This window comes from Myotis yumanensis, unplaced genomic scaffold (assembly GCF_028538775.1).
Source record: "Myotis yumanensis isolate MYYU_CA2020_CCGP unplaced genomic scaffold, mMyoYum1.0.hap1 SCAF_16, whole genome shotgun sequence".
Taxonomy (NCBI): Eukaryota; Metazoa; Chordata; class Mammalia; order Chiroptera; family Vespertilionidae; genus Myotis; species Myotis yumanensis.
Genome location: NW_027223767.1, coordinates 34101313 through 34128609, shown reverse-complemented (window position 1 = coordinate 34128609; position 27297 = coordinate 34101313). Strand labels below are relative to the sequence as shown.

At 37.3% G+C, this 27297-nt stretch overlaps 1 protein-coding gene across 9 annotated transcripts in view; it reads right to left on the bottom strand.

The window, feature by feature from the left end:
* TANC2 (tetratricopeptide repeat, ankyrin repeat and coiled-coil containing 2) overlaps positions 1–27297 on the bottom strand; it is a 265295-nt gene that overhangs the window by 164148 nt on the left and 73850 nt on the right. For all 9 annotated transcript variants that reach the window (XM_070395132.1, XM_070395133.1, XM_070395134.1 and 6 more), the window contains exon 3: positions 20158–20229. In XM_070395132.1, the coding sequence (XP_070251233.1) occupies positions 20158–20229 (72 nt within the window). The remainder of the gene's footprint in view (positions 1–20157; positions 20230–27297) is intronic.

Sequence of the window (27297 nt, the reverse complement as noted above, 5' to 3'; positions counted from 1 at the left end):
CAGAGAGTCCCAAACAAGATGAACCTGAAAAGACCCACACCAAGACACATCATAATTACCATGGCAAATGTTCAGGACAAAGAGAGAATCTTTAGGCTGCAAGAGAGAGGCAGAAAATTACATACAAGGGATCTCCCATTAGATTATCAGATGATTTCTCAACAGAAACACATCAGGCCAGAAAAGAATGGATGGAAATTTACAAAGTGATGCAAAGCAAGGGACTGAATCCAAGAATACTCTATCCAGCAAGGCTATCATTCAAAATTGAAGGGGAAATAAGAAGCTTCACAGACAAAAAAAGGCTAAGGGAGTTTATCAGCACCAAGCCAGCAATGCAAGAAATGCTAAAGGGACTAGTGTAAAAAGAAGAAATAAAAAGCTAAGAAAGAAAACAGGCACAAAAAATAAAAATGGCTACAAACAAGTACCTTTCAATAATAACTTTAAACGTAAATGGACTAAATGCTCCAATCAAAAGACATCGAGTGGCTGAATGGATAAAAAAACATGACCCATATATATGCTGTCTACAAGAGACCCACCTCAGAATAAGGGACTCACACAGACTGAAAGTGAAAGGATGGAAAAATATCTTTTAGGCAAATGAAAATGAAAAAAAGCTGGGTAGCAATACTTATATTGGACAAAATAGACCTCAAAGTAAACCTTAAATATATACATACCATTTGTGTTTATCAATCATCCTATATAATAAAAGGCTAATATGCAAGTTGACTGAATGGCAAAATGACCGGTTGCTATGACATGCACTGACCACCAGGGGGCAGATGCTCAACACAGGAGCTGCTCCCTGGTGGTCAGTGCGCTTCCACAGAAGCTGGGCTCATGGCTGGCGAGCACAGCAGCAGTGGCAGGAGCCTTTCCCGCCTCCGCAGCAGCACTAAGGATGTCCGACTGACAGCTTAGGCCCGCTCCCCCTGAGCGCACAAATTTTGTGCACCAGGCCTCTAGTACTTCAATAAAGCCAGGAAACAAAGAGTGGGAAATATCAAAAACAAGCACATGGTCTTACATGAAATGATGACAATGTAGTTTAAACCAAGAAGTAAAATTAAATCAATTGTTCCCAATTGTATTAGTTTTAATTTCAGCATATGGAATTCCAACTCATTTTGAAAACTGCTGTGGTATATCAATATTATAATTTAACCAGTCTCTTGTTAATGGCCACTTATGCAGTTCTTTCTAGATGCAGATCCTAAGTACAGAATTACTGGGGCAAAAGTGCGGAGAATTTCTATTGAGAAATACTGACCAAATGCTGTATTAAAAGTCTGTATTGTCCTAGCTGGTTTGGCTCAGTGGATAGAGTGTCAACCTGTGGACTGAAGGGTTCAGGGTTCGATTCCTGTCAAGGGCACATACCTCGGTTGCACGTAGGAGGCAACCAATAGATGGGTCTCTCTCACATGGATGTTTCTCTCTGTGTGTCTCTCTCCCTCCCTTCACTCTCTCTAAAAGTCCATGGAAAAGTATCCTTGGGTAAGGATTAACAACAACAGCAGCAGCAAATCTGTATCATGTTGCATGTTTTTTAAAAAAAGGTATGCTTAATATTTGAGACAAATAGAAGTATAGAATTTCAGCAATAACTTAAAATTATGAAAACAAAAACTTAATAGATGGACTGAACAAGAGATTAGATAGAATTAATAAACTGGAAAATAAAATATTTGTGCATCAAGGGCACTATCAAGAGAGTGAAAAAACCCTCAGAATGATAGAATATATTTGCAAATCATGTATCTGATAAGTGTCTAGAATTCAGAATATATAAAGAACTCCTACAACTTAACAATAAAAAGACAAACAATACAATTTAAAAATAAGCAAAGGACTTGAAAAGACCTTCAAAGGAATGAAGAAGATCTACAAATTGGTAATAAGCACTCAACATTAAAAGATATTCAACATTATTTAGTCATTACAGAAATGCAAATCAAAGCCACAATGAGATATTGCTTTAAACCCACTAGGTCAGTGGTTCTCAACCTGTGGGTCGCGACCCCTTTGGCGGTCGAACGACCCTTTCACAGGGATCGCCTAAGACCATCCTGCATATCAGATATTTACATTACAATTCATAACAGTAGCAACATTACAGTTATGAAGTAGCAATGAAAATAATTTTATGGTTGGGTCACAACATGAGGAACTGTATTTAAAGGGCCAGAAGGCTGAGAACCACTGCACTAGGTGGTGTTGTTTTTTTAATTCTCACCCGAGTATACGTTTTTACTGATTTTTAGAGAGAGGGGAAGGAAGAGAGAGAGAGAGAGAGAGAAACATTGATGTGAGTGAGAAACATCAATTGGTTGCCTCCTGTACAAGTGAGTGAAGCACCTCGTTTCACTTGAAATGTTCCAAGTTAAAACTTGGATGATAATTTTAGAATCTAATAATACTCCTTAAGGAATAATATTGCAATTAGTCCAATCTGGATGTCCTAGTTTACTTTTCTGCTTAAAAATATTTTCCTTCATCTTCTATGTCCTATAAATTGTGCTTGAACTCACTGTAGCTATAGGGAAGGAAAAAAACCTAAAAAATATATGTTTTAACTAAAGAAAAGTACTGGGAAACATTCACATAATTGGACTGAATTAGTCAATCTTTCTTGGGTAAACAGCAATCTCAAAATGTCAGTAGTCTCCACAACAACATTATCTTTATGTTCATTAAGTCTGCAGAATGACTGTGGATCAGCTGATCTAGATTGGGCTATCAGGTTCAGAACTACTCTGATGTGTCTTTGATTTTGGGCCTACTCACTGAAGGGTCAGTAATTACACAGGGAATGCTCTTCTTCTCTATGGTAGGTCACAACAGTGCAGGAGACCAAGTCAAGTCAGAGGAGCATATTTAAGGCCTCTGTTCACTCACATTCCACCTGGCACACTTTAGTGAGAAATACTAAAAAATTACATAGCAAAAGAAATGAATATATAATTTTATAACAGGAAGGAAGTAAAAAATTGGGAATCCAATTTACCAAGCATATAAGAGAATATTTATTGGTAACCCAAATTACATAATCTTTATTTCCTACCTTTCTTTTTACTACCACTTTTCTTGCTTCAATCAACCAAACAGAAGTTATTGAAATAAGGTGATGGAGGTAATGGCAGAAAAATATAAACTGCTACTTTGACAGAAAATATTCAGTTATGTTGGACACATTGTGATTAGACATTCAAAAACTGACCTAAGAAAGCACAGAAATAGCAAGTACATGGACAATAAAGAAATATTAGGGCCCGCCCTAGCCAAGTAGCTCAGCTAGTTGGAGAATCATCCTGTATACCAAAAGATGGTGGATTCAACTCAGGGCACATACAGAAGGCAACCAATCGATGTTTCTCTGTCAACCAATGTTTCTCTTTCTCTCTCGCCCCCGCTTCCTCTCTCTCTAAAATCAATAATAATAATAATAATAATAATAATAAAAATCTCAGGTAAGGATTAAAAAATGAAATATTAGTAATTATGAGTCAATAAAATTTCAGTCATCATTGTCTTATATTTAATACAGATGATTATTAGATACTAGAAGCCTGGTTCACGAAATTCGTGCTCTGGGTATGTGTGTGGGGAGGTGTCCATCAGCCAAGCCTGCACCCTCTCCAATCTGGGACCCCTTGGGGGATGTCCGACTGCCGGTTTAGGGCCCGATCCCACCGCAGTCAGACATCCCTCTCACAATCCGGGACAGCTGGCTTCCAACTGCTCACCTGCCTGCCTGCCTGATTGCCCCCTAATCACTCCCCTGCCAGCTTGATTGACACCTAACTGCTCCCCTACTGGCCTGGTCACCCCCAACTGCCCTCCCCTGCCAGCCCGGTCACCCCTAACTACCCTCCCCTGCTGGCCATCTTGTGGCGGCCATCTTGTGTGAGGGCATGACAGTCAATTTGCATATTACCGCTTTATTATATAGGATTAAAGTTCAAGTTAATTTAAAAATTCTTTATCCTAAAGCAATGCCTATTCTAAAGAACTATATTCTAATATTTCAATAATATTTGTAAATAACCACAAATAACACATAAAACAAACCCCCAGCATAATTTATTGAACCATACACGATTTGCAAATTTTTCAATTTACATGTCATACTTCAATAAAAGTTTATTTTTAAAACGTTCACAGAAAAACAAAACAAAACATAGCATGGTGATAAACTAACTCCTAAAGTCAAGAGCTCTTACATATTTCAGAAACAAAGAGGTTTTGCCTACATTATTACAAATGTTCTTTTAAATCAAGGCTTATACCACTCTGTGAGTTGGTGATATTCTCATAAGTCGATCTATCAGGCAGGAAACAGGCTAAGAGAAGGATCATGTAGGATCAGGCTAGTATAGGATCATGTAGTCAGACAGCATGAATGCCTATGTAGAAAATTCGAAGGAATCTACGAAAAAGCTGCTAGAAAAAAAAAATGAGTTAAGCAAACTCAAAAGTTAAAGCAGCAATTTTCAACCTTTTTCATTTCATGGTACACATAAACTAGTTACTAAAATTCTGCAGTACACCAAAAAATATACTTTTTCCTATCTGATATAAAAAATAGGTATACTTTTGACTCATTCACACTGGACAGCTATTGTTATGTTGGCTGTTGCTATTTTTTATTTGACAATAAGGAAAAAGAGGTCAGTGCCCCTGAAATAGCCAGGGACTGCATATTTTAAAAATTCTTGTGGCACACTGGCTGAAAATCACTGCTCTACAATGAAAGCATCATTAACAATAGGTATTTTATCTGCCTTGTTTACTGTTTTTGCCCCTCAGTCTGATTGAAACCTGGGCTCTGGGAGGATAGGGATGGTTTAGCTGACCCAGGCCTCTAGTCTTCTGTGGAGGCCCAGAGCTGACCCTCCCACCTACGTATCCTATTGGTGTTTTCTTCTCATGATCATGATCTCAACACAGAAAGAACATCTTTTCTTACAGAGGCTTGAATGCACTGGCTAGGATCTCCCAACACAGTTGAAAAAAAGCAGTGAAAGCAGGCATCAGAGAGGGAAAACTCAGCTTTTCCTTACAATGTCTGTATCAATGAGATACAAGTAAAAGGGAATCTTAGTGACATATATGTTATGAATGTAACCTATGTGAAAAAGCCCTTTAGAGGAAATACTAATCTTATTTTGTAGGAAAGAAATCACAGAGGAGAGAAAATCATGAATGTATGAATTGTAAGAAAGCCTTCAGTAACTATTATTCCTGTTACAGACATGGGAGATTTAAAAATGAAGGGAAATTCTTTAAATAATTTCATAGCAAGAAAGCATCTAGGCTATTTTCATCCCCAAAATGTACAAGAGATCTCACACTGAAGACAAACTTTATTAAGGTAAAAAGTGTGGAAAATTCTTCAGGAACATCTCTAGTCTTGTGGTGCACAAGAGAATACATACTGGGAAGACAATCTATGAACATAAAGTCTTATGGGAAAGCCTACAGCTGAATCACTCAGTTTACTATTCACCAGAGCATTGATCCACACTGGAAAGAAACTCTACAAATGCAATGACTGAGAAAATGCCTTCAGGAGGAACATTAAGCTCACAATATCTATGTCAGGGGTGGGCAAACTTTTTGACTCGAGGGCCACAATGGTTTCTTAAACTGGACCGGAGGGCTGGAACAAAAGCATGGATGGAGTGTTTGTGTGAACTAATATAAATTCAAAGTAAACATCATTACATAAAAGGGTACGGTCTTTTTTTTTTTTTTTTTTAGTTTTATTCATTTCAAACGGGCCGCATCCGGCCCGCGGGCCATAGTTTGCCCACGGCTGATCTATGTGAATACACACAAGAGAGAAACACTATATCTATAATGAATTCAGAAAAATCTTTGAAAGGAACTTTATTTAACCTTACTGAACACATGAGAAGATCCTGGTTAGGAATTATATGAATGCAGTGACTATGGATAAGTTATCAGAAGTCACTCATCCCATGGGGAAAAAGGGAACATACAGAGAAGAGAAACTTTTTATGTGTAATGAATGTGAGAAAGGCTTCAATGATCCCTTTCACCTTTATAGAAATACAAGAATTCACACTGGAGAGGAACCTTTTAAATATATACAATGTGGGAAAGCCTTCAGCCCAAAAATTTCCCTAATTTTACATAACAGAATTAATACAAAGAAACAAAGAGTATGAGTGTTTAACAAGTACCAGCAAGGATTTGATATTGAAAAACTTGACTAGGTTCCAGTTCCAGGAAAGATAGAACAAGCATATTTTACCTTTACTCACCCACTGAATGCAAATATAAACCCTTGAAAGGATGCACAGAGCTCACTTCCAGTTTCCCAAGAGGGACAAAAAAACAAACAAACAAAAACAAAACAACCTCCCAACTGAGAAGCACCAAAGAAGTTCACAGTCCAGGGACATAGGCTTACCAAAAGACTGAGACCTAATCATAGGACTATAGGATGCTTTTCCTCCCCCACCTTACATTTACATTACTATTTACCACAGTTTATATTACCCAGTACATGTTGTCCACTTTTCAGCAGAAACTTAGAAGGCATACTCAAAGGTAAAAAAAAACAACAACACTTTGAAGAGACAGAACATACATCAGAAGCAGACCCAGATACGATAGGAATGTTTAAATTCGGGCTATGAATTTTTTTAAAAATATATATTTTCTTATTGATTTCAGAGAAGGAGAGAGAGATAGAAACATTAATGATGAGAGAGAATCATTGATCAGCTGCCTCCTGCAAGCTCCCTACTGGGGATCAAGCCCACAACCCAGGCATGTGCCCTGACCAGGAATCAAACCATGACCTTCTGTTTCCTAGGTCAACGCTCAACCACTGAGTCACACTGGCTGGACCAGGCTACAAATTTTAAAAATAAAATACTTACATATAATTCTAAAAAAATGTACAATATCCATATCAGAAAAACGATAAAACTCTGATGAAAGAAATCAAATATGTAAGTAGATGGAGAGAGTTCATATTCATGGATAGGAAGAATCAAAACTGTCAAAATGTCAGCTCTTTCCAAACTAACCTAACAGAGCAATCGGAATTAAATCCCTGGAAGTTATTTTTGCTGATATCAACAAACTAATTCTAATGTCTATATGGAGAGTCAAGGAACCAGAATAGCCAACTCAATATTTGAAGGGGAAGAACAAAAACAGAGGACTGACAATACTAAACTTCAAGACATACTATAAAGCTACAGTAATCAAACAGGTGATACTGTGAAAAAGAATAAACAAATAGATCAATGGAATAGAATACAAAGCCTAGAAATGGGCCCACATATAGTTAACTCATCTTTGACAAAGTAGCAAAGAGGAAATACATGCAGAAAAGACAGCCTTTTCAACAAATAGCGCTGGGACAACTGAACATCCACATTTTTTAAAAAAAAGAATCTAAAAACAAACCTTATACCCCTCAAAAAAAATTAACTCAGAATGGATCATATACCTAAAAATATGTGATACTATAAAACTCCTAGGAGAAAATCTCAGTGACCTTGGATATGGCAAAGACTTTTTAGATATAACCCTAAAGGCATGATCCATGAAAGAAATAACTGATACGCTAGACTTCATTAACATTAAAACTTCTGTGTGAAAAACACTGTCAAGAAAATAAGAAAAACTTCGGACTGGGAGAAAATATTCGCAAAAGACACATCTGATAAAGAGCTGTTACCCAAAATACACACACTCAACAACAAGAAAATGTAAAACACAGGCAAAGGAAGGTATATAGATGGCAATAAACATATGAAAAGATATTCAACATTATATACCATTAAATTGCAAATGAAAACAATAATGAGATACCCCTACACACCTATTAGAATAGTCAAAATCTAAAACACTGACCACACTAAATGCTGACAAGGATGTGAAACAAAAGGAACTCTCATTCATTGCCAGTAGGAATGTAAAATGGACAATGTACTTCAGAAGACAGTTTGGCAATTTCTTACAAAACTAAACATACTCTTACCTTATAATCCAACAATCCTGCTCCTTGGTATTTACCCAAATGAGTTGAACTTATAGCCACACAAAAAACTGCACATGGGTGTTTATTGCAGCTTTACTCATTACTGTCAAACTTGGAAGCAACCAAGAATTCCTTCACTAAGCGAATGGATAAATAAACTGTAATGTATCCAGACAATGTAGTATTATTCAGTGCTAAAAAGAAATGAGCTTATCACACCATGAAAAGACATGGAGGAATCTTAAATGTATATTACTAAGTAAAAGCTGTCAATCAGAAAAAGGTACATATTGTACAATTCCAACTGTATGACATTTTGGAAAATGCAAAACTATGGAAACAGTAAAAAGATCAGTGGTTTCCAGGGACTGAGGGAAGGGAAGGATGAACAGAGTGTAGAGCAGTGGTTCTCAACCTTCCTAATGCTGTGACCCTTTAATACAGTTCCTCATGTTGTGGTGACCCCCAATTTCATTGTTACCAATTGAATATAATTAAAGCATAGTGATTAATCACAAAAACAATATGTAATTATATATGTGTTTTCCGATGGTCTTAGGCGACCCCTGTGAAAGAGTCGTTCGGCCCCCACAGGGGTCGCGACCCACAGGTTGAGAACCACTGGTGTAGAGGGAGGATTTGTAGGCCAGTGAAACTATTCTGTATACTATAATGGTAGATACACATCATTATACATTTCTCAAAATCAACAGAATGTACAAAACATCAAGAGTAAACCCTACTGTAATGTGTTGGTGAGACTGGGATGAGGTGGGATAGCAAAGAAAACAATCCCATCAAGTTGAGTATGAACTTCTGGTACCGTCTCTGAGCTCTGCATGCATGGATCTGGTCCTAAACAATATGCCACAGGCTTTGAGAATACAGCAACAAGATATACCACCACTTTGATCCCAGAATCGATAATGGATCACATATGTGGAACTGAACTAAGGAGTACTACTGCAAGTGCTTAGAAAACTGAACTGACACATTGGGACCACAGCCCCTAGAAAATAGTTAGGAACCTTTGTCGTGAACATAATCTAGTTGACGGGCAACTGACACATACACACTCAACATTCTCCTTAGGTTTTAAATAAAACCCAGGGTCTCATACTGTCATATTCAAAATGTCCAAGATATAATCCAAAATTATATGATGTATGATCCAACAGGAAAATTTCAACTTGAGAAGGAAAAAATCCATAAAAAGATGTCATTCCTGAGATTACACGGATATTATAATAATAAAACAAAGAACTTAAAGCAACTATTAGAAAAATGCTTCAATAAATAAAGGCAAACATTCTTGAAAAGAACAGAGATAGAAAAATCTCAAAATCTGGTGTATATTTTACACATACAAGACATTTTCCTTCACACTAGTCACATTTCAAGTATTCAACAGCCACATGTAGCCAATGACTGACTACTGTATTGCAGAGTAAAGTTCCATACCCATATCCAAAATCAAATTCAATCAGTCTCTAGAGTATAAGGTAAGAAGTCTGGTCCAATCACTAAACACTGGGAAGATCCAAGGGTAATAACTCTTACCATATCCCCACTCAATTTGTCTGTATGATCTATGTAGAAGACAGGGAATGACAGTGAATTTTTATAACTTACTCAGGTGTGATTCCTGATGCTGCTACTGTTTTAAATGTGGTTTTGTTGCTAAAGCAAATCAACATATCCCTGGCACCTAGTTTGCATTTATTGACTTGAGGATGAGATCATCATAAGCAGTATGCATTCAGCTGTCAGAGTTAGCTACACATTTTAACTGCCCTACCTCCTATTAATTCTCCTGCTCTAGGTAATAATCTAATCCACAGGGACCTTAACTGCATTTCCATCCCATAAGCCACCATGCTGGTCTACTACATTGATAATTTCATGCTGATTAGACTTGGTGAACAGGAAGCAGCAACTGATCTAGATATTGTGGTTAAAATACATGCATGTCAGAGGGTGGGAAATAAATCCCACAAAAATTCAGAGGTCTTCCCCATCAGTGAACTTTTGGTGAGCCGTACGGTCTTGAGCAATAGGCTTTCCAAAGTGAAGAAGTTGCTGCCCCTACTCTCTCTCACTCATGTTAAAGATGTACTTGAACTTCTGAAGCAACTTGTACCTCATATATATCAGTATATGAAACTATGAACCATTGACCAAGACTGTTGAGTGTGAGAAAGGCCCAGAACAAGAGAAGGCTTGGAAACAAGTATGGGCTGCTGTGAAAGCTGCTTTGACACTTGGGTAGTATAACCCACCAGATCCAATGTTGCTTGAAGTATCCGTGGCGAACGGGAATCTTGTATGGTGCTTATTACAGAAATTTAGTTGGCTCTCAGGGCAGGCCTCTAGTATTTTATTTTAAAACTATGTTATCCTGTGCAAGTAACTATTGTCCTTTTTTGAAAAATAGTTTTTGGCTTACCACAGAGCCTTAGAATGAATGCTTGACCTTGGGCCACTATGTTACCATGTGACCTGGGCAGCCCACCATGAACTAAGTATTGTTGAACCAACAAAGCAATATGATTGGTGTATACTGCAGCACTTCATTTTTAAAAGAAAGAAGTGTACATAAGATTAGGCTTGAGCAGGTCCTGAAGGCATAAATAACTTGTATGGCAAGTGGCCTAGATGCCCAAGGTTCCTACTTCTGCTATATTGCTCCTTTTCTCTCGATCTGGATATATTTGATTTCCTGAAGAATTCTCTGTGACCATCTCACTGGGTGGAGGGTGGAGGGTAGGGTAATCATGTCTGTTTACTGATAGCTCTGCAAAACAACATGAGGATGACAACATCACTACAATCCTACTCTAGGGGGGTCCTAAAGGATAGTGGTGAAGAAAAACCCTTCTTGGAAAAATGTTAACAGGGTACCTAAGTTATTCATTTTGCCTGCAAGGAGAGAGGACAGAGGTACTAGTTCTACACTAACTCATGGACAGTGTTTAGTGATATGAACAATTAAAAAATGAATAATTAGAAAACCTGTGACAAGAAAATCTGAAAATGAGGTGTATTGGTAGACCTCTTTGAAAGGGCAAAGAGTATGATATAACTTGTGTCTCATGTGAATACTTACCAAATAGCAAACTCTGCAGATTAGATGCATACTAACCCAGTAAATAAGATGCTTTGTTTGGAGGACTCAGCCAGTATCTTTACCCAACCACTCTATGCTTGACCAACGGGCTCATTAACAAAGAGGTCATGGTAATAGGGATGGAATTTATACAGGGGCTTGGTAATATGGATTTCCACTCACCGAGGCAAATCTGACGATAGCCACAGCTGAGTTACCAACCTGCCAACAGTCCATGAATGTTGCATGCACTGGGAAAGAGGTAGGTGGAAGCCACCAACATATGGTACCATTCAAGGGATGGTCAGCCAGTTATTTCTCCACTCATTTCTAGACCCTGGTGGTTTCCCCTTCCTTCTTAATAAATCAACTATGAATTTAAAATAAATATTGTTTATAGTATGAAGTTTTTCAGGTTGTCTCAGTCTGCCCCCTTGTGGGAATCAGCTCTTCAATCTCTCATTGGAATAAAATTTATTAAATTCAAACTGCTCCTCAAATGAAAGAAAGAAAACAAATGTATTCACTCAATAATAATTTTACCCAAGGCTTTATTAATAGGCTCCTTCCTCATCCTTTGTTATCCAACTGTTTATGAATCTTCATTAAAATTTATAAAGTTTTTGCCCTAGCTGGTTTGGCTCATTAACAACCTGCAAACGAAGGGTCCCAGGTTCAATTCCGGTCAAGGGCACATGCCTAGTTTGCAGGCTCGATTCCCAGTAGTGGGTGTGCAGGAGGCAGCTGATCAATGATTCTCTCATCATTGATGTTTCTCTCTATCCCTCTCCCTTCCTCTCTGAAATCAATAAAAAAAAAAATTTAAATAATAAAATTTATAACGTTTTTCAAAGAGGTTTTATCTCTTGCAGAAAAATTCAGATAAGATATAATAAATCAAAATCTTTCTAGATGTCCAACATATATTTTTGAACCTTTCTAGCTGCTATGCTTTTATTCCATTTCTTTCATAAATATGGACAAGCAAGGAGTGGCTTCTACCAGGCTTCTAGTGTTAACTAGGCCAATTATAATACTAAGTAAGATACTCAATATGTTCTGACCCAAAATGTGCTTGGGGCTGCATATTCCAAGAGTTTAAGATATTACTAAATATAGTATTATGAATCACTTTGAAAATATGAACACTCATAGATGAGGAAATAGTCGACCTAATAATGGCTTAGTTGTGCTATGGACCATTATACAGACTTCAAGAAATTAGAATTTAAGTATGTCTCTGGAGATATGGCTACTTTACACTGTTAATTGGGGGAGAACAGAACAAAAATTGTGTTTTATTTTTTAAAATATTCAAGCTAATACACACACACACGACTATATCCTTGCATAGGCCAGTATGAGCTCAGTGACACAACCCTAGCACCCCAAGATAACAAGAAATTGTTAGCTAGAGCAGCAGTCGCCAACCTTTCGGACCTCGCGGACCACTGGTTGGTGACTGCTGAAGAGGGCCAATTTCAAGTTTAATTTTATGGAAAAAGAAGTGTTACATACACAAAGAAGAGTCAACAAGAAGTTAAATGTCTGAAGAAATATAGGACTAGAAATAATGACACTTCAAAGGAATTTGTCACTTAAGGTCAGATCTTTCAATTCTTATCCAACCATCAACAAACAAATTTGTATTTTAAGAATTAGAATAAAAAGATTCTAAATACATGCTACTAACAAGGCTCATATGAATGAAATCTGGGGTGTATATCAGTATAAAGCCTGATTATTTCCTACTGAAAATAATACCTTCACAGTACTACTCTGAGAAATAAATGAGGATGATGTGAAACCATCCAGCCTAGTGCCAGCACATATATATCATTACATGTTATGTTTATTTTCTTTATTCCTAAAGCAAACTATGTTGAAAGTTAAATAATTTTTATCATAATGATAACTACTAAAACAATAAAATAATTTTGTGCATTAGTGATGCCCCTATTCCAGAAATACTCTTACACTGAGATAAATTATATACTGAATAATGAAATATTTTTCCTTATCATTCTATATAACAAAACACTGCTGGCTTAATAAAAAAAAATCTTTGTAACTTACCAAACTGAAGAATAATTAGTGTATTTTTCAAGAGCATGAACATCTCATCTACTAAATATTTTACATATTTAAAGGAAATAAAAAGAATCAGAAGACAGCATATTTGACAATTTAGTACATTAATACTATAGATTCACCAGAATGTACTTATCAAAGAAATGGGCTCTAAATAATGGGACTCATGCAAAGCCAAACATGGTACGGTTTCTCAGTCTTCCAGTATGAGTTGGTCGTGGGCATTATTACACTAATACACCTTGTGTATCAGAGCCTAATGCCTGCACAATGTGATTTTTGCAAAAGTAAATAAAAATTTGGTTTACACCATATTACACTGGCTCATGCACTTATTTAATACCTAGAACTAAAAAATTAAGTTTATATATAGCTGATCTCCAATGAAAATATTATTTGATGCAAAAAATGGAGCTAGTACAACAACAAAAAAACAACCACCAATTCTTTTTTTTTTTTTAATATATTTTATTGATTTTTTACAGAGAGGACGGGAGAGGGATAGAGAGTTAGAAATATCAATGAGAGAGAAACATCGACCAGCTGCCTCCTGCACACCTCCTACTGGGGATGTGCCCGCAACCAAGGTACATGCCCTTGACCGGAATCAAACCTGGGACCTTTCAGCCCGCAGGCCGATGCTCCATCCACTGAGCCAAACCAGTTAGGGCACAACCACCAATTCTTATGATGTAATCCATGATTCCCAAAAATACAGAACCAGAATTCCTAGAATTGATAAGCTTCCTTTATCAATTTGATAGCCTAAATGCAGGATGCAAAGATCCTACTGTGAATAAACTCCTGAAAACCAGAAACCCAACAAATAGGACCAAATATAGTAAATAATATAATACAATTACATATAATATACTATACTGGAAAGCAGAAAATATCCACCCAAGCTTAGAAGGCCATACTAGGGTTAAATTGGCACATCAGTTTTACAGTCATATTTCAAGAGCCTTATTTGTATACAAATCATAGAGAGTTGATAGTCTGACAAACTACTTATATTCAACATATTTCTCACACTGCTTTACTTTTTCAGTGACATAACTAATAGAAGTGCACATCGGATCAATATGTGGCCTCGGCACATCCACATACTTTCCCAAGCACAGTTAAGTGCTAGATATTTGTTCATTCTTCCATTGAGTACATACGGACAAATCTTTATATGCAAGTGTTCTAGGATACAGTGGTGAACAAGACAAAGTCTCTGCTCAAATGAAACATTTTCTTGTAGTTGAGACAATAAACAAGTAAATAAATAATTAATTTTAGGTAGTGTTAGATCCTATGAATGTTATGGCCAGGTATTTAGGTATAGATGGTCAGAGAAGGCCTCTTTCACATAAACAGAAATCTATAGCTATTTAGTCAAGAAAGAGCAAGTGTACAGGCCTTGCAAAGAAAACACTCAAAACATGTTTAAGCAAAAAGGCCAGCATAGATTAAACAGAATTGATAATGGAGGGATTGTTTAGGACAAAGAGAGTATTAGGAAAAGGGCAACAGGATCATGTAAGGAATCATAAAGACTTTGGAGTTTATTCGGAATGTGATAGGAAACCACTGGAGAACTTTTTTTTCAAGTTTGGGGAAATGATTTGATTTGTTTTAATAAGAGCACTATAGCTATCAAATAGACAACAGACTGTATGTTGGCAAGAATGAAAATAAGTTAGGCCCGGCCGGCATGGCTGTGTGGTTGAGCGTCAACCTGTGAACCAGGAGGTCAGGGCTCGATTCCTGGTCAGAGCACATGCCCAGAGTGCATGTCCCTAGTGTGGGACGTGCAGGAGGAAGCCGATCCATGATTCTCTCTCATCATTGATGTTTCTCTCTCTCCCTCTCCCTTCCTCCCTCTCTCTCTAAAATCAATAAAAAATTTTTTTTAAAAAAAGAAAATAAGTTAGGACACTATTATAGTAATAAAGGAAAAAATGATGGCAGTTCAGACTAAAATAGCAAAAATATATAATATAGGTTATGTGGAAATAACAGAAAATGTATTTTAAAGAGAACAAATTCTTAAAGCATTATAAAACAAAACAAAAAAAAGTAATAAAAGAGAAATCCATGGAAAACAGAAACTAGATGCAATTGGACTGAAAAAATTATAGCCCTGAGTATGCACAGGAGGATAAACTGTGAAAGATGAGAGTGTTCCTAGTCTGTTTTAAGCACAGAAGCAAAAGATACAAGGAACAGGAAGGGCCAAGGGGCAGCAATCTGAATAAGAGGGGTGGGACCTGATTCAGTCTAAGTAGTCAGGCCATCTCCCATCTCCTACATTTGATAAACAGAAGACATGAGAGGTCTCTGCCCCTAAAGCAGAGTGGTGAGTGTGGGTGGGTATGTTTAAGTCAGAATCCATCATACTCGAAAGACGGATCAGAAGCGGATCTAGCTAATTAACACACAGGAAAAAGCACTCAGACTCAAAAGATAAGACACCTCACCAGACACCTTACCTTACATGTTTAATATTATTATTGGAGAAGAGACATTAAACAGAAACTGTATTCACAATCAGGTAGGGCAGTTTATCATGCATTATGCGCCTACACAGGCATATCAGTTGGATTAACCAAAGAACATATATGCATATATGCATAACCCATGGACACAGACAATAATGTGGTAAAGGCCTGGGGGAGTGAGAAGAGTCAATGGAGAAAAAGGGGCGATACCTGTAATACTTTCAACAACAAAGATACATTACAAATAAAAACATAAAATTAGTTAGACTGGCATCTGCTCTGGTTGGTTGATATTTATGGCATACTCATTATTAAATATTTTGAATATCATCCCCCCAAGATTCTCCAGATTTTAAAAGGTCACTCAAGAAGAAACAGATAATTCAAATAGCCCTATATTTATTAAAGAAATTCAATTTGTATTTTAAAACTTTCCCACAAAGAGGAATGAAGTGATAGCAATTCTATACAAAATATTCCAGGAAATTGAAAAGGAGGAAATATTCCTCAACTTTCAACTAATTCTGTGAGGCCAGCAATACCCTGATAACAAAATCAGACACATTATAAGACAAAAAAACTTAAGGTCAACATCCCAGATAAACACGGATGCAAAAATAATGAAAGCCCGCTCTAGCTGGTTTGGCTCAGTGGATATAGCATCTGCCTGTGGACTGAAGGGTCCCGGGTTTGATTCCAGTCAAGGGCACATGCCTGGTTGCGGGCTCGATCCCCAGTAGGGGCGTGCAGGAGGCAGCTGATCAATGATTCTCTCTCATCATTGATGTTTCTATCTCTCTCTCCCTCACGCTTCCTCTCTGAAATCAATAAAAATATATATTTTTTTAAAAAATGAAAACTGTCTTAGCAAAAAAAAAATCTATCAAATGTACAAAAACAGGCCACACAGGCCAGATATGCTGTCCCTGCTTTAGAGCTGCTTCTTAACCATAATAGTCCAAATCAAATAATGAAAATATTACACCAAAGTGGAGTAAACTGATAAGGTTTACTATTGGAGGTAAATGGCATGGACATCAGCTATCCCACACCATGTCCCAAGGACTGGACTTATTATAACATCTCCTTTACTACACACTGTTTTCCACTGAGTTTACAATTTTTTCACTTATTATTTTATATATTTATCACCAATTCAAACCTGAGCCTTTGACTAAAAATTTTCTAAAGATAATTAAATACATCAGGTTTCTATCGATCTCATTTCCTGAAAAAGAGTCTTCTGGGGGCTTCTAACCTACTCTAATCTGGTCTGGTTGCCCTCTGTCCCTGTTTTTTCATTGTTATCCTGAAGAGTTCTTCACTTTCTCCTTTGTTAAATTTCCTATTCCCTGTAACCCATTCCTTTTATTTGGCTGACTTTTTCATTTTGATGGATTACATCCTCCAACAGATTCCTAGAAAAGGAAGGCAAAACACACACACACACACAAAACCTTATATGTCTTAAAACATCTCAATTTTATTCTTATATCTGATCAATAGTTTTGATGCATATGGAATACTAAGGTTGAAATTATTTTCCTTCAAAATTTTGAAAATGATGTTTCATTTTCATTCAGTTTTATAATGCTACCACTGACAGGGCCAAAGCTAATTGATTCCTGTTACTTTGTATATAACAAGTTTTTCCCCTCTCTGGAAGCATGAAAAATCTGTTTGGCCCAGTAATTTGAAATTTCACCACACTGTATTTTTGTTGGTGTTTATATTCATCCACTGTACTGAACACTCGGTAAGCCTTTCAACTAGGAACCTCAAGTTCAAGAAAATTTTTTTGAATAATTTTATTGATGATTTATTTCCCATTTCCCTGTTCTTTCTTTTGGGAACAACTATTATTTGAAAATTGAAATTTCCTGGACTGGTTCTGTAAGTTTCTTAACTCTTCACTTCTTTTCTATAATCTTTTTTTTGCTCAACTTTTTCAGAGATTTTTTCAACATTAATTTCCTATTACTTCTGATAGCTTTTGATCTCTATCAGAATGTTGATGGTGAAAGCCTCTTTTAAAAATCAGAATATTATTGTTTTATAGTACCTCCTCCTTGTTTCGTGGCTGTATTATTTTCTCTTATTTCCCTGAGGATGTTAATAATGGTTCGGTTATTTTCCTCTGTAAAATTTCTGTTCTCTCTAAGTTGCTTTATTATGTTTATTTTAATCTCCATTTTTAAGAGGATTTTTAAAAATATCTAGTAATCTTTCATTAGCTGCTCATATTTAGGAGAAAAGGCCTCAAAGGCTGACTGGGAGCTTTGATATATGGAGTGATCTAGCTGAGCTGCTTCCTGAAGAAACCTCTGATGACTACATTTACGTCTTCCTTTTTAGTCAGATTCCTCAAAAGAATTAAGTAATAGTGTAAGTTAAAATTTCCAAATCAACCTGCATAAATTATTCCTCTTTTTATTCTGCAACAAACTATTTTATAAAAATAATACAAGTCCAAAACTTGGGAAGAATGAAATTGAAGAAAAAGGGAACAGGATTATGACAAAGAGCTTTTATAGGATTAAAACACCATACATTTGTAAATGTGTGCTTTGTTTTATTTGTAAGTAAAGAGTTTCTAAAAAATCAAACTCAGTAATGACTGCCTAAAATTCTGTAATATATTTAAGTTCTTAATTCTCATTCTCTTACAAGATCACTTCATTCATTCAACAAGATTTTTTTCAGTAATTACTATATACCAGAAACTTATTCTTGGCACTGAAAATACAGCTATGAACAAATCAGACAAAATCTCTGCAATCATGGAACATTCATTCTAGTTTTGGACATAGAAAATAAAGTAAATACAAAGGATATAAGTATTATGAATAAAGAAGAGAGTGGGAGTGCCACTCATGTAATCTATATCTATATCTATAAAAGCCTAAGCGACCCTTATGACCAAACAACCAGAACGACTGATCAACCAGTCGCTATGATGCGCACTGACCACCAGGGGGCAGACGCTCAATGCAGAAGCTGCCCCCTGGTGGTCAGTGCACTCCCACCGGCCAACCACCCGCGGTCCCTCCCCCAGCCAGCCAGCCACTATGAGCCCCTGATGCTAAACCATTCGTAGACAACCTGCTCCTGCGTTGGGGTTTCGTACTTGGCAGAGCAGCTTCCTCACTGCAATCTATTGAAAGTCAGCCCTGACACAAGAGTTTGTCTTGCTCCCATCCTCTCCCTTCCCTGAGGGCTGCCTGACTGCAGCAGTGGCGGCAAGGGAAGGAGGAGGGGGCAAGGCAGGGAACCGTGCGGTGGCAAGGCACTGATGGCAACATCGGCATCTGGCATCCGTTCCTCCCACACCTGGCCAGCAACCATCGCCTCCTCTCCCAACCCCACCAGGCCCTTCAGGCCCCGGGCTGGGACGGGGAATCGGGGGTGGGTGGCAGCAGACATAGCCCCATTCCCAGGGGGGCTGAGGGCCAGTTCCCTCCTTGGGGCCTGCGGCCAACCTCCCGCGGTCCCTCCACCAGGCTGGCCAATCTCCCTCGATCCCTCCCCCTATCTGGCAGGCCCTGATGGGCCCAGACCTAATCGGCCCTGATCGCTGGCCAGGCCTAGGGACCCCACCCGTGCATGAATTTGTGCACCAGTCCTCTAGTTTTAAATAAGGTAATCAAGGGAAGGCCTATCTAAAAATTTCACTGGTATATCACATTTTAACCTAGTTTGGAAGCTGTCACTTAAAAAAAAAACCAAAAAACAAAAAACAATTAAAAGCCTATGATAATAAATTTTAAACAGAAAAAGAAAATAAGAAGATCCTAATTTAAGACAGTAATTATAAACAAAAGCCACCTCTTCTGAGAGAGCTAAAACTACAAATATAGCATTGACCAAATTTTTAAAAGCCAGTGTGATGATACTCTAACAAATGTTACTGTTAAACATTTACTTCTGGCCCAGCTGGCTTGGCTCAGTGGTTGAATGTCGACCTATGAACCAGGAGGTTGCAGTTCAATTCCTGGTCAGGGCACATGATCAGATTTCAGGCTTGATCCCCAATGGGAAAAACTGCAGGAAGCAGGCGTTCAATGATTCTCTCTCATCATTGATGTTTCTCTCTCTCCTCTCCCCACCCCCTTCCTCCCTCCCTGAAAGCAGTAAAAATATATTTTTTAAAAATTTACTTCTGGTTATATTCCATAAGTGTTACCCAAACATATACCACAATGCTCCAAAATTACTTAAAACCTTAATATCATTTAAAAATGACATGAGATAATTTTTCATTTACCTTTAATAAATGATATCATATACAACTGTTTTAAATTAAATTTATTGGAATATAGAACCTTAAGACTGTAACAACTAAAACCCTAGAATATTTAAACTAGACCCAGCGAAAACCCCAGTCCTCAGATTAAGTACTAGGAAGGTATAGCTGATATCTTTTCTTTTTAATTTACCTTGCCCAGAGCGACTTTGGCGAGAGTCTACACTTGACTGTCTTCGATCCGGTGGTTCCTCGCTCCCTCCATCTGCATAAAATTAGAAAAAACATAAGTAAATACATAATAAAATTCATGTAATATAAACTCTGGTTCTGCCTATATCTTACAATTACTATATCTATCATTTGTTTTCATTTCTTATAATTTCAATCATTAAAATATTTGAGGATATTTCCTATATAAACCAAAGGTTCTTATCCTTAATTTTTTGTGTGTGTGGGGATAGTTTATTCTCCCCTCTTAAAGGGTATTCTTTCCTTATCCACATACATATACACTCTACTCTGCATATAATAAAGCTATGTTATCAACTCTGAAGTTCATTCACAGAATTGCAATTTAGAAGCCTTGATTTAAAGCAGCAGTTGCCAACCAATGGTCCACGGACCACTGGTAGTCCGTGAGGTCCAAAAGGCTGGCGACCGCTGGTTAAAGGAAACCTTTGGTGCAGCAGTCACCAACTAGTGGTCCATGGACCACTGGTGGCCCATGAGGTCAAAAAGGTTGGCGACAGCTGATCTAAAATATGTCAAATAATCCCCAGGGCTATATGTTTTACTATAATAAAAATTACATTTACATGTTTTATAAGTGATAAGAATACTTATTATCTATATATATAAAAGCCTAAGCGACCGAATGACTGGTCAACTTGTCACTATGACGCGCACTGACCACCAGGGGACAGACGCTCAATGCACAGGATCAGGCTCCCTCCTGTTTGGATTGGGCCTGCAGGGATCGGGCCAAAACCGGTTATCCAACATCCCCCAAGGTGTCCCGGATTGCGAGAGGGCACAGGCCAGGCTGAGGGACCCCACCAGTGCACGAACACCAGGCCTCTAGTATAATACATAAAAGAGCAATGTAAATCAGAATCAGAAAAACTCAGAAATGAGAAGACAGAAACCAAGGAAGAATTAGAAATAAAACAAAAATCATTTCAGTAATGAAGACTAAACTATTAAGAAACACAAGAGTGCCGAAACCGGTTTGGCTCAGTGGATAGAGCGTCGGCCTGTGGACTGAAAGGTCCCAGGTTCGATTCCGGTCAAGGGCATGTACCTGGGTTGCAGGCACATCCCCAGTAGGAGATGTGCAGGAGGCAGCTGATCGATGTTTCTCTCTCATCGATGTTTCTAGCTCTCTGTCTCTCTCCCTTCCTCTCTGTAAAAAATCAATAAAATATATTTTTAAAAAAATAAAAATTAAAAAAATAAAAAAATAAAAAGAAACACAAGAGCAAATAAACACAACAAAAAAAAATCTTTAAAAGACAGAAGGTTGCCAAAACCGGTTTGGCTCAGTGGATAGAGCGTCGGCCTGCGGACTCAAGGGTCCCAGGTTCGATTCCGGTCAAGGGCACGTACCTGGGTTGCGGGCACATCCCCAGTAGGGGAGTGTGCAGGAGGCAGCTGATCGATGTTTCTCTCTCATCGATGTTTCTGGCTTTCTATCTCTCTCCCTTCCTCTCCGTAAAAAATCAATAAAATATATTTAAAAATAAATAAATAAATAAATAAAATAAAAGACAGAAGGTAAAAAAATGAAAATTTTTAACAAATTATTTTTAAAAGAAGAAAGAGATTAAAAAGGATTTGCAAGATGACAAATGTTGGAAATAGACAAAGAAGATCCAGATATGAATAAAAAATAAGAGTCCCTAAAGAAGAAAACCAAAGTAAAAAAAAATGGACAAATATAACAACTAGAATTTAGGAAAGCTTCCCAGGAAAAAAATGTCTATGCATTATGTAATAAATATGGTTATATGTCTGCGTAAATACATGTATACATACTCACACAAACATATACATATATATATGTGAAATTACATATTATAAGAACACCATGTGTACTTGAGACAATCAACTTAGATCAATGCACCAAGGTATTTTCTATTAAAATTTCTGGACTTTAAAGAAAAAAGGAGAAAAAATCCTTTGGGCATTTAGGCAAAACATCACATGATTTATAAGAAAAAAGTAATAGAAGAAAATGGAATAATATATTGAAAATACACAAAGACATATTTGAGCTGAAGATTTTCCATGAAATAAAATTTACCTAAGTATAAAGAGTAATGACAAACTGTTATCAACATGCAAGAATTTAGGAAATATTGTTCTCATGATCTCTTTCTAGGTCTAACAGAGGACTAACATTGGGCAATCAAAGTGACTAGAGACACATCAAAATAAGGACTGGCAATAAGAATTAAACATACAATTGATTGTAGAGTTAAGACTAAATGAAGGTTTTAAAACAGAGAGATTATAGTATGTAATGGCTGTAAGACCTGACAATGTAGATACAGAGCAAGTCAAGTTATTTGCATAATACAGATTTCCTCATTGGGGAGTGTAGAAGGTATAGCAGGACTATATCGGTGAAGTTAGAATTTACTCACCAAACATGAATTAAAGACTTACTACAAATATACAGGGTGGGGTAAAAGTAAGTTAGTTGTTCTTATGGAAAATAATAGAATAATTAATAAATAATAATACAAGAATAAACTCTGTACTTCGCATACTCACAACTATAAATTTACTTTTGCTCCACCCTGTGTTGTGAACTTAAGAGAGGAAAACCCACTGATGTAACATGTACAGAAATAATAAAGGAAAGACCTGACTGTCCAACCCAAGTACTAACTTCTCAAATCAGAGCTGAGATTTCCTGGATTTGAGATAATCATCAGAGAATATCTGTTTTATTAATCAGCTTACTGACTTAAATCCAGCAAATAATATAAAACAACATATCTTTAATACTGAGAAACATTGTTAATAGATTTTTAAATTCCCATTATTTCAAAGAGTTATGAATAATGTCATAGAAGAATTACCACATAGGATAGACAGCTTTCCATTCAGGTGTATTAGAGCACTAATACATTCCTAGTAAAGAAATACCAACCATATAGAGAATATTCAGTATTTAATGATTTCCTATGAAGGAATTTAACTTAGGGGAAGTCTAATAGGAAAGTGCCTAAACAATTCCAAGAAAAATGTTTTCTTTCCTGTAAGTAAAGGATACCTTAAATGATTTATTCTTTTCAATTCAGGATCAAAACATTATAGTTGAAAAATAAACAACTTAAGTGACTTTAAATGTGGCAGCTCAAACCCATCTTTAGTGTTCTCAGCTAGAATAAATATTAGATTAGATTTCTGAGTTCAATTTTGGAAGTTGTCTTCAATCTTCCTTTAGGAACTTAAATATATGACCCTAATAGAAGGGGTGGGGAGGTATTAAAACTGAATGGAATACAAATACACACCACACACACACACACACACATATATGTATTAAAGTTTTACTATTCAGATATGAATAGTATACACTTAATGCCAACAAGGACAGACATGATTTGGTGGCCAGCCTACAAACAGCCATCAGCCCCTCACCCAGGCTGGCCACACCCTCATGGGGTGAGGGTCCCCGCTGGCCAGGCACCCCAGCGGGACCCCCACCCTGATCCGGGACACCCTTCAGGGCAAACCAGCCGGCCCTCACCCATGCACCAGGCCTCTATCCTATATAATAAAAGAGTAATATGCAAATTGACCCTAACAGCGGAATGACGGGTCACTATGACACACACTGACCACCAGGGGGCAGACGCTCAATGCAGGAGCTGCCCCCTGGTGGTCAGTGCAGCCACAAGCCAGGCTGATGGCTGCCAGTACAGTGGTGGTGGTGGGAGCCTCTCCTGCCTCCTCAGCAGCGCTAAGGATGTCCGACTGCAGCTTAGGCCTGCTCCCTGCTGACAAGTGCACATCCCCCGAGGGCTGCTGGGCTGCCAGAGGGATGTCTGATTGCCAGCTTAGGCCCAATCCTCCGGGGAGCAGGCCTAAGCCAGCAGGTGGTCATCCCCCGAGGGGTCCCAGACTGCGAGAGGGCACAGGCCAGGCTGAGGGACCTCCCCCCCCCCCCCCCGCCCCAGTGCACAAATTTTTGTGCACCGGGCCTCTAGTTTTAAATATAAGATTCATATTCAGAGAAGTAAATGACTTTCCCAAAAGCACACTGTAAGTAAGTAGCAATCCTAAAATTAAAATGGTCTGGTTTCAAAATTCCACATTCTTTTCAAGACTCTCCACTGCCCACTATTATAACAATAACAACACCTATTAAGGTGGGGATGGGGGGAACAGTAATGACAAACTGTTATCAACAGAAAGGGGAAGAGAATTCAAAAGCAGACAAAGACGATTAAGAGGCTGCTGTGAAGATCCAGAAGAATGAACACTTGGGCTAAGTACGTAGTGGAAGTAGTCAGATTCTGAATATATTCTGAAGGTACAGTGAAGAAAATCTAAGAGAAAGAGAAAGAAAGAAGTCAAGGGTATCAAATATTTTGGACCCAAACAATGTTTCTGCAATTTACTGAGATAGGAAAGACTTTTGAGAGAATAGGTTTGGGGATGAGAAGAGTATTTGGAGCTCAGTTTTACACATACTAAGTTTGAGATGCCTTAGACAAGCAGAGATGGACATACATGTCATCAGTACATAAATCATATTTAAACTGTATGACATCCCCAAGGAAAAGAGTAAGATAAAAGACACAGAGAGAAAGAGAGAGAAGAGGTCAGAGAACCAAACCTTGGGGCTGAATCCAACATGTAGAGGCTGGGGAAATGATAATAAATCAGCAGATAATAAGAAGTAATGGCTGGAGAATAGGAACAAAACTAAAGAACACAGAAGTCAAGAAATGAAAAGGATTTTATGGACTGAAAAAGAACAGATGTTGGTAGGTCAAATAATATACCGACTAAGAATTGATTATTAAATTTAGTCAATGTACAATGTTTAGCATGGTTCCTTTGGCATGGTAGGAGTGAAACCTAAAAGGATCAAGTTCATGAGACATTAGAAAGAGCTTCTGGAAAGGGTCTTGTCTCTCCCTAGACATGAAAGACAACCCATGGGGATCCTGGATATTCTGGCTGCCATCTTGTAAATACAAGGAAAATAAACCATAGGATAAAGTTAACACTATGAAAATTAGGGTAGAGAGATGGAAGATACCAAGGTCCTTATTGACAATGAATTACTCACGAAAAGTACCCTATGCATATAAGCCCAAACAATGGACACAGACAACAGGGGGATGAGAGCATGAGCGGGGGTGGAGGGTGGGGGTTAATGGGGGGATGAGGACACATATGTAATACCTTAATCAATAACAAAATTAAAGATTGAAAAAAAAAGAAAAGTACCCTATCTTTGGACTACAGTTATATAATCTAATAAATCCTCTTCATCATATGAACCAAAGGTCAGTAAACTATTCCACAAGCCAAATCTGGCCTGCCATCTATTTTGGACAGCCCGTGAACTAAGAATGAATTTTACATTTTTAAATAACGGAAAAAAATTAGAATACTTCCAGTTGACAATATAATAAGACTATACTCAATATATATTAATGGTGTTGGGTGTCTATCACAGCCGAGTTGGACTCCATCTTTGAACTATTACAATTTATAAGATCTTAGGAAAATTAAATTCTCTGTACCTCAGCATCCTTATCTATGAGTTGACACAGTAATACCCTATGGAGTTATGGTGAGAAACAAATATAGCAATGTACATAAAATACAGCATGCCATCTGCCACTAAGTGAGCACTTATTAAATGATAACTGGAATTTTCACCTATCATAATCACAATGAACAACATCCTTTCACCAAAAGATTGCTTAAATGTCATTTCCTATCTTCTCTATAAAGACTTTCTGGATGCCTACCAGAAAGAATTAATTGTTCCCTCTTCTGTGCTTCCATAGCACATTATACATACCTGTTTTACAATACTATCACACTGTATAATAGTTAATTATTTATATGACTATCTCTGGACTGTAAAATGTTCAAAGTGTGTCTTTGAAAGCCCTTTTCATAATATTTTCAGTGCCAACTTGGAGTCTTATATAAAGTGTGTACTATAAAAAATTGTTGACTTAATTTTGTCAAGGACCAGCTGTAAAATTAATGCATTCATCAAATCAAATCAAATTCAAGAAAAAAACCAATAAGTAGTATTGGTCTAGTTTGAAACATAGTTTAAAGAATTCAGTGTTTTCCTTTTATTTTTATCCAAACTCTTACTACAAAAAAACAAAAACACAAACAAAAAACAAAACCCACAAGCAGTATTAATCCAAAGTACTATGATCTTATCCTCCACATCAATCTCAATGATCTCTTCTCTATCATTCTAAATCACCTCCTTGCAAAAGGGAATACATATAGTTTATTTTCACATCTAGACACAAACATACAACAACATGTTAGAGAGCTCTAACAGTATAGTTGGAGAACAAAGATATAAAATATTCCACGGTGAATTTGAAATAATCTGATTTCAAACTTCCCCTCACATTGGTTACTCAGTATAGTCATTCTATTTGAGCTTAATTTCACAATTTCCTCTATGTGGTTCTTTGGAGTTTCTTAGTAAGCACAGATATCTCTACACATAAGCACTACATACTAGGAGATTCAAAAAACGGCAGAGCTAGCAGGAATTTTGTTTTTTTGTTTTTGTCGATTTATACTTTTTAAAAAAATATATTTTATTGATTTTTTACAGAGAGGAAGGGAGAGGGACAGAGAGCTAGAAACACCGATGAGAGAGAAACATCGATCAGCTGCCTCATGTACACCTCCCACTGGGGACGTGCCCCCAATCAAGGTACATGCCCTTGACTGGCATCAAACCTGGGACCTCTCAGTCCGCAGGCCGATGCTCCATCCACTGAGCCAAACCGGTCAGGGAAATTTATACTTTTTTAACGTTCTGTGAAATTGGAGCTTTGAAAAAAAGGCAAGCATAGAAACTTACAACAGGTAAAAAGCAATACTAAGTACATATATACACATATACATACATACTTATTTTATTTATTTTTGTCCTTATCTGTTGAAACTGGATGCTGAGGAAGATACATATGGGTCTCAATCTTGGCTGCACATTAGATAATCTAGGAATCCAGGGATTAAAAAAAATTCTACTGGTGAAGTTATTCCCCAGATCAATTTAGTAAGAATCACTGAGAGTGAGACCCAAGCATAA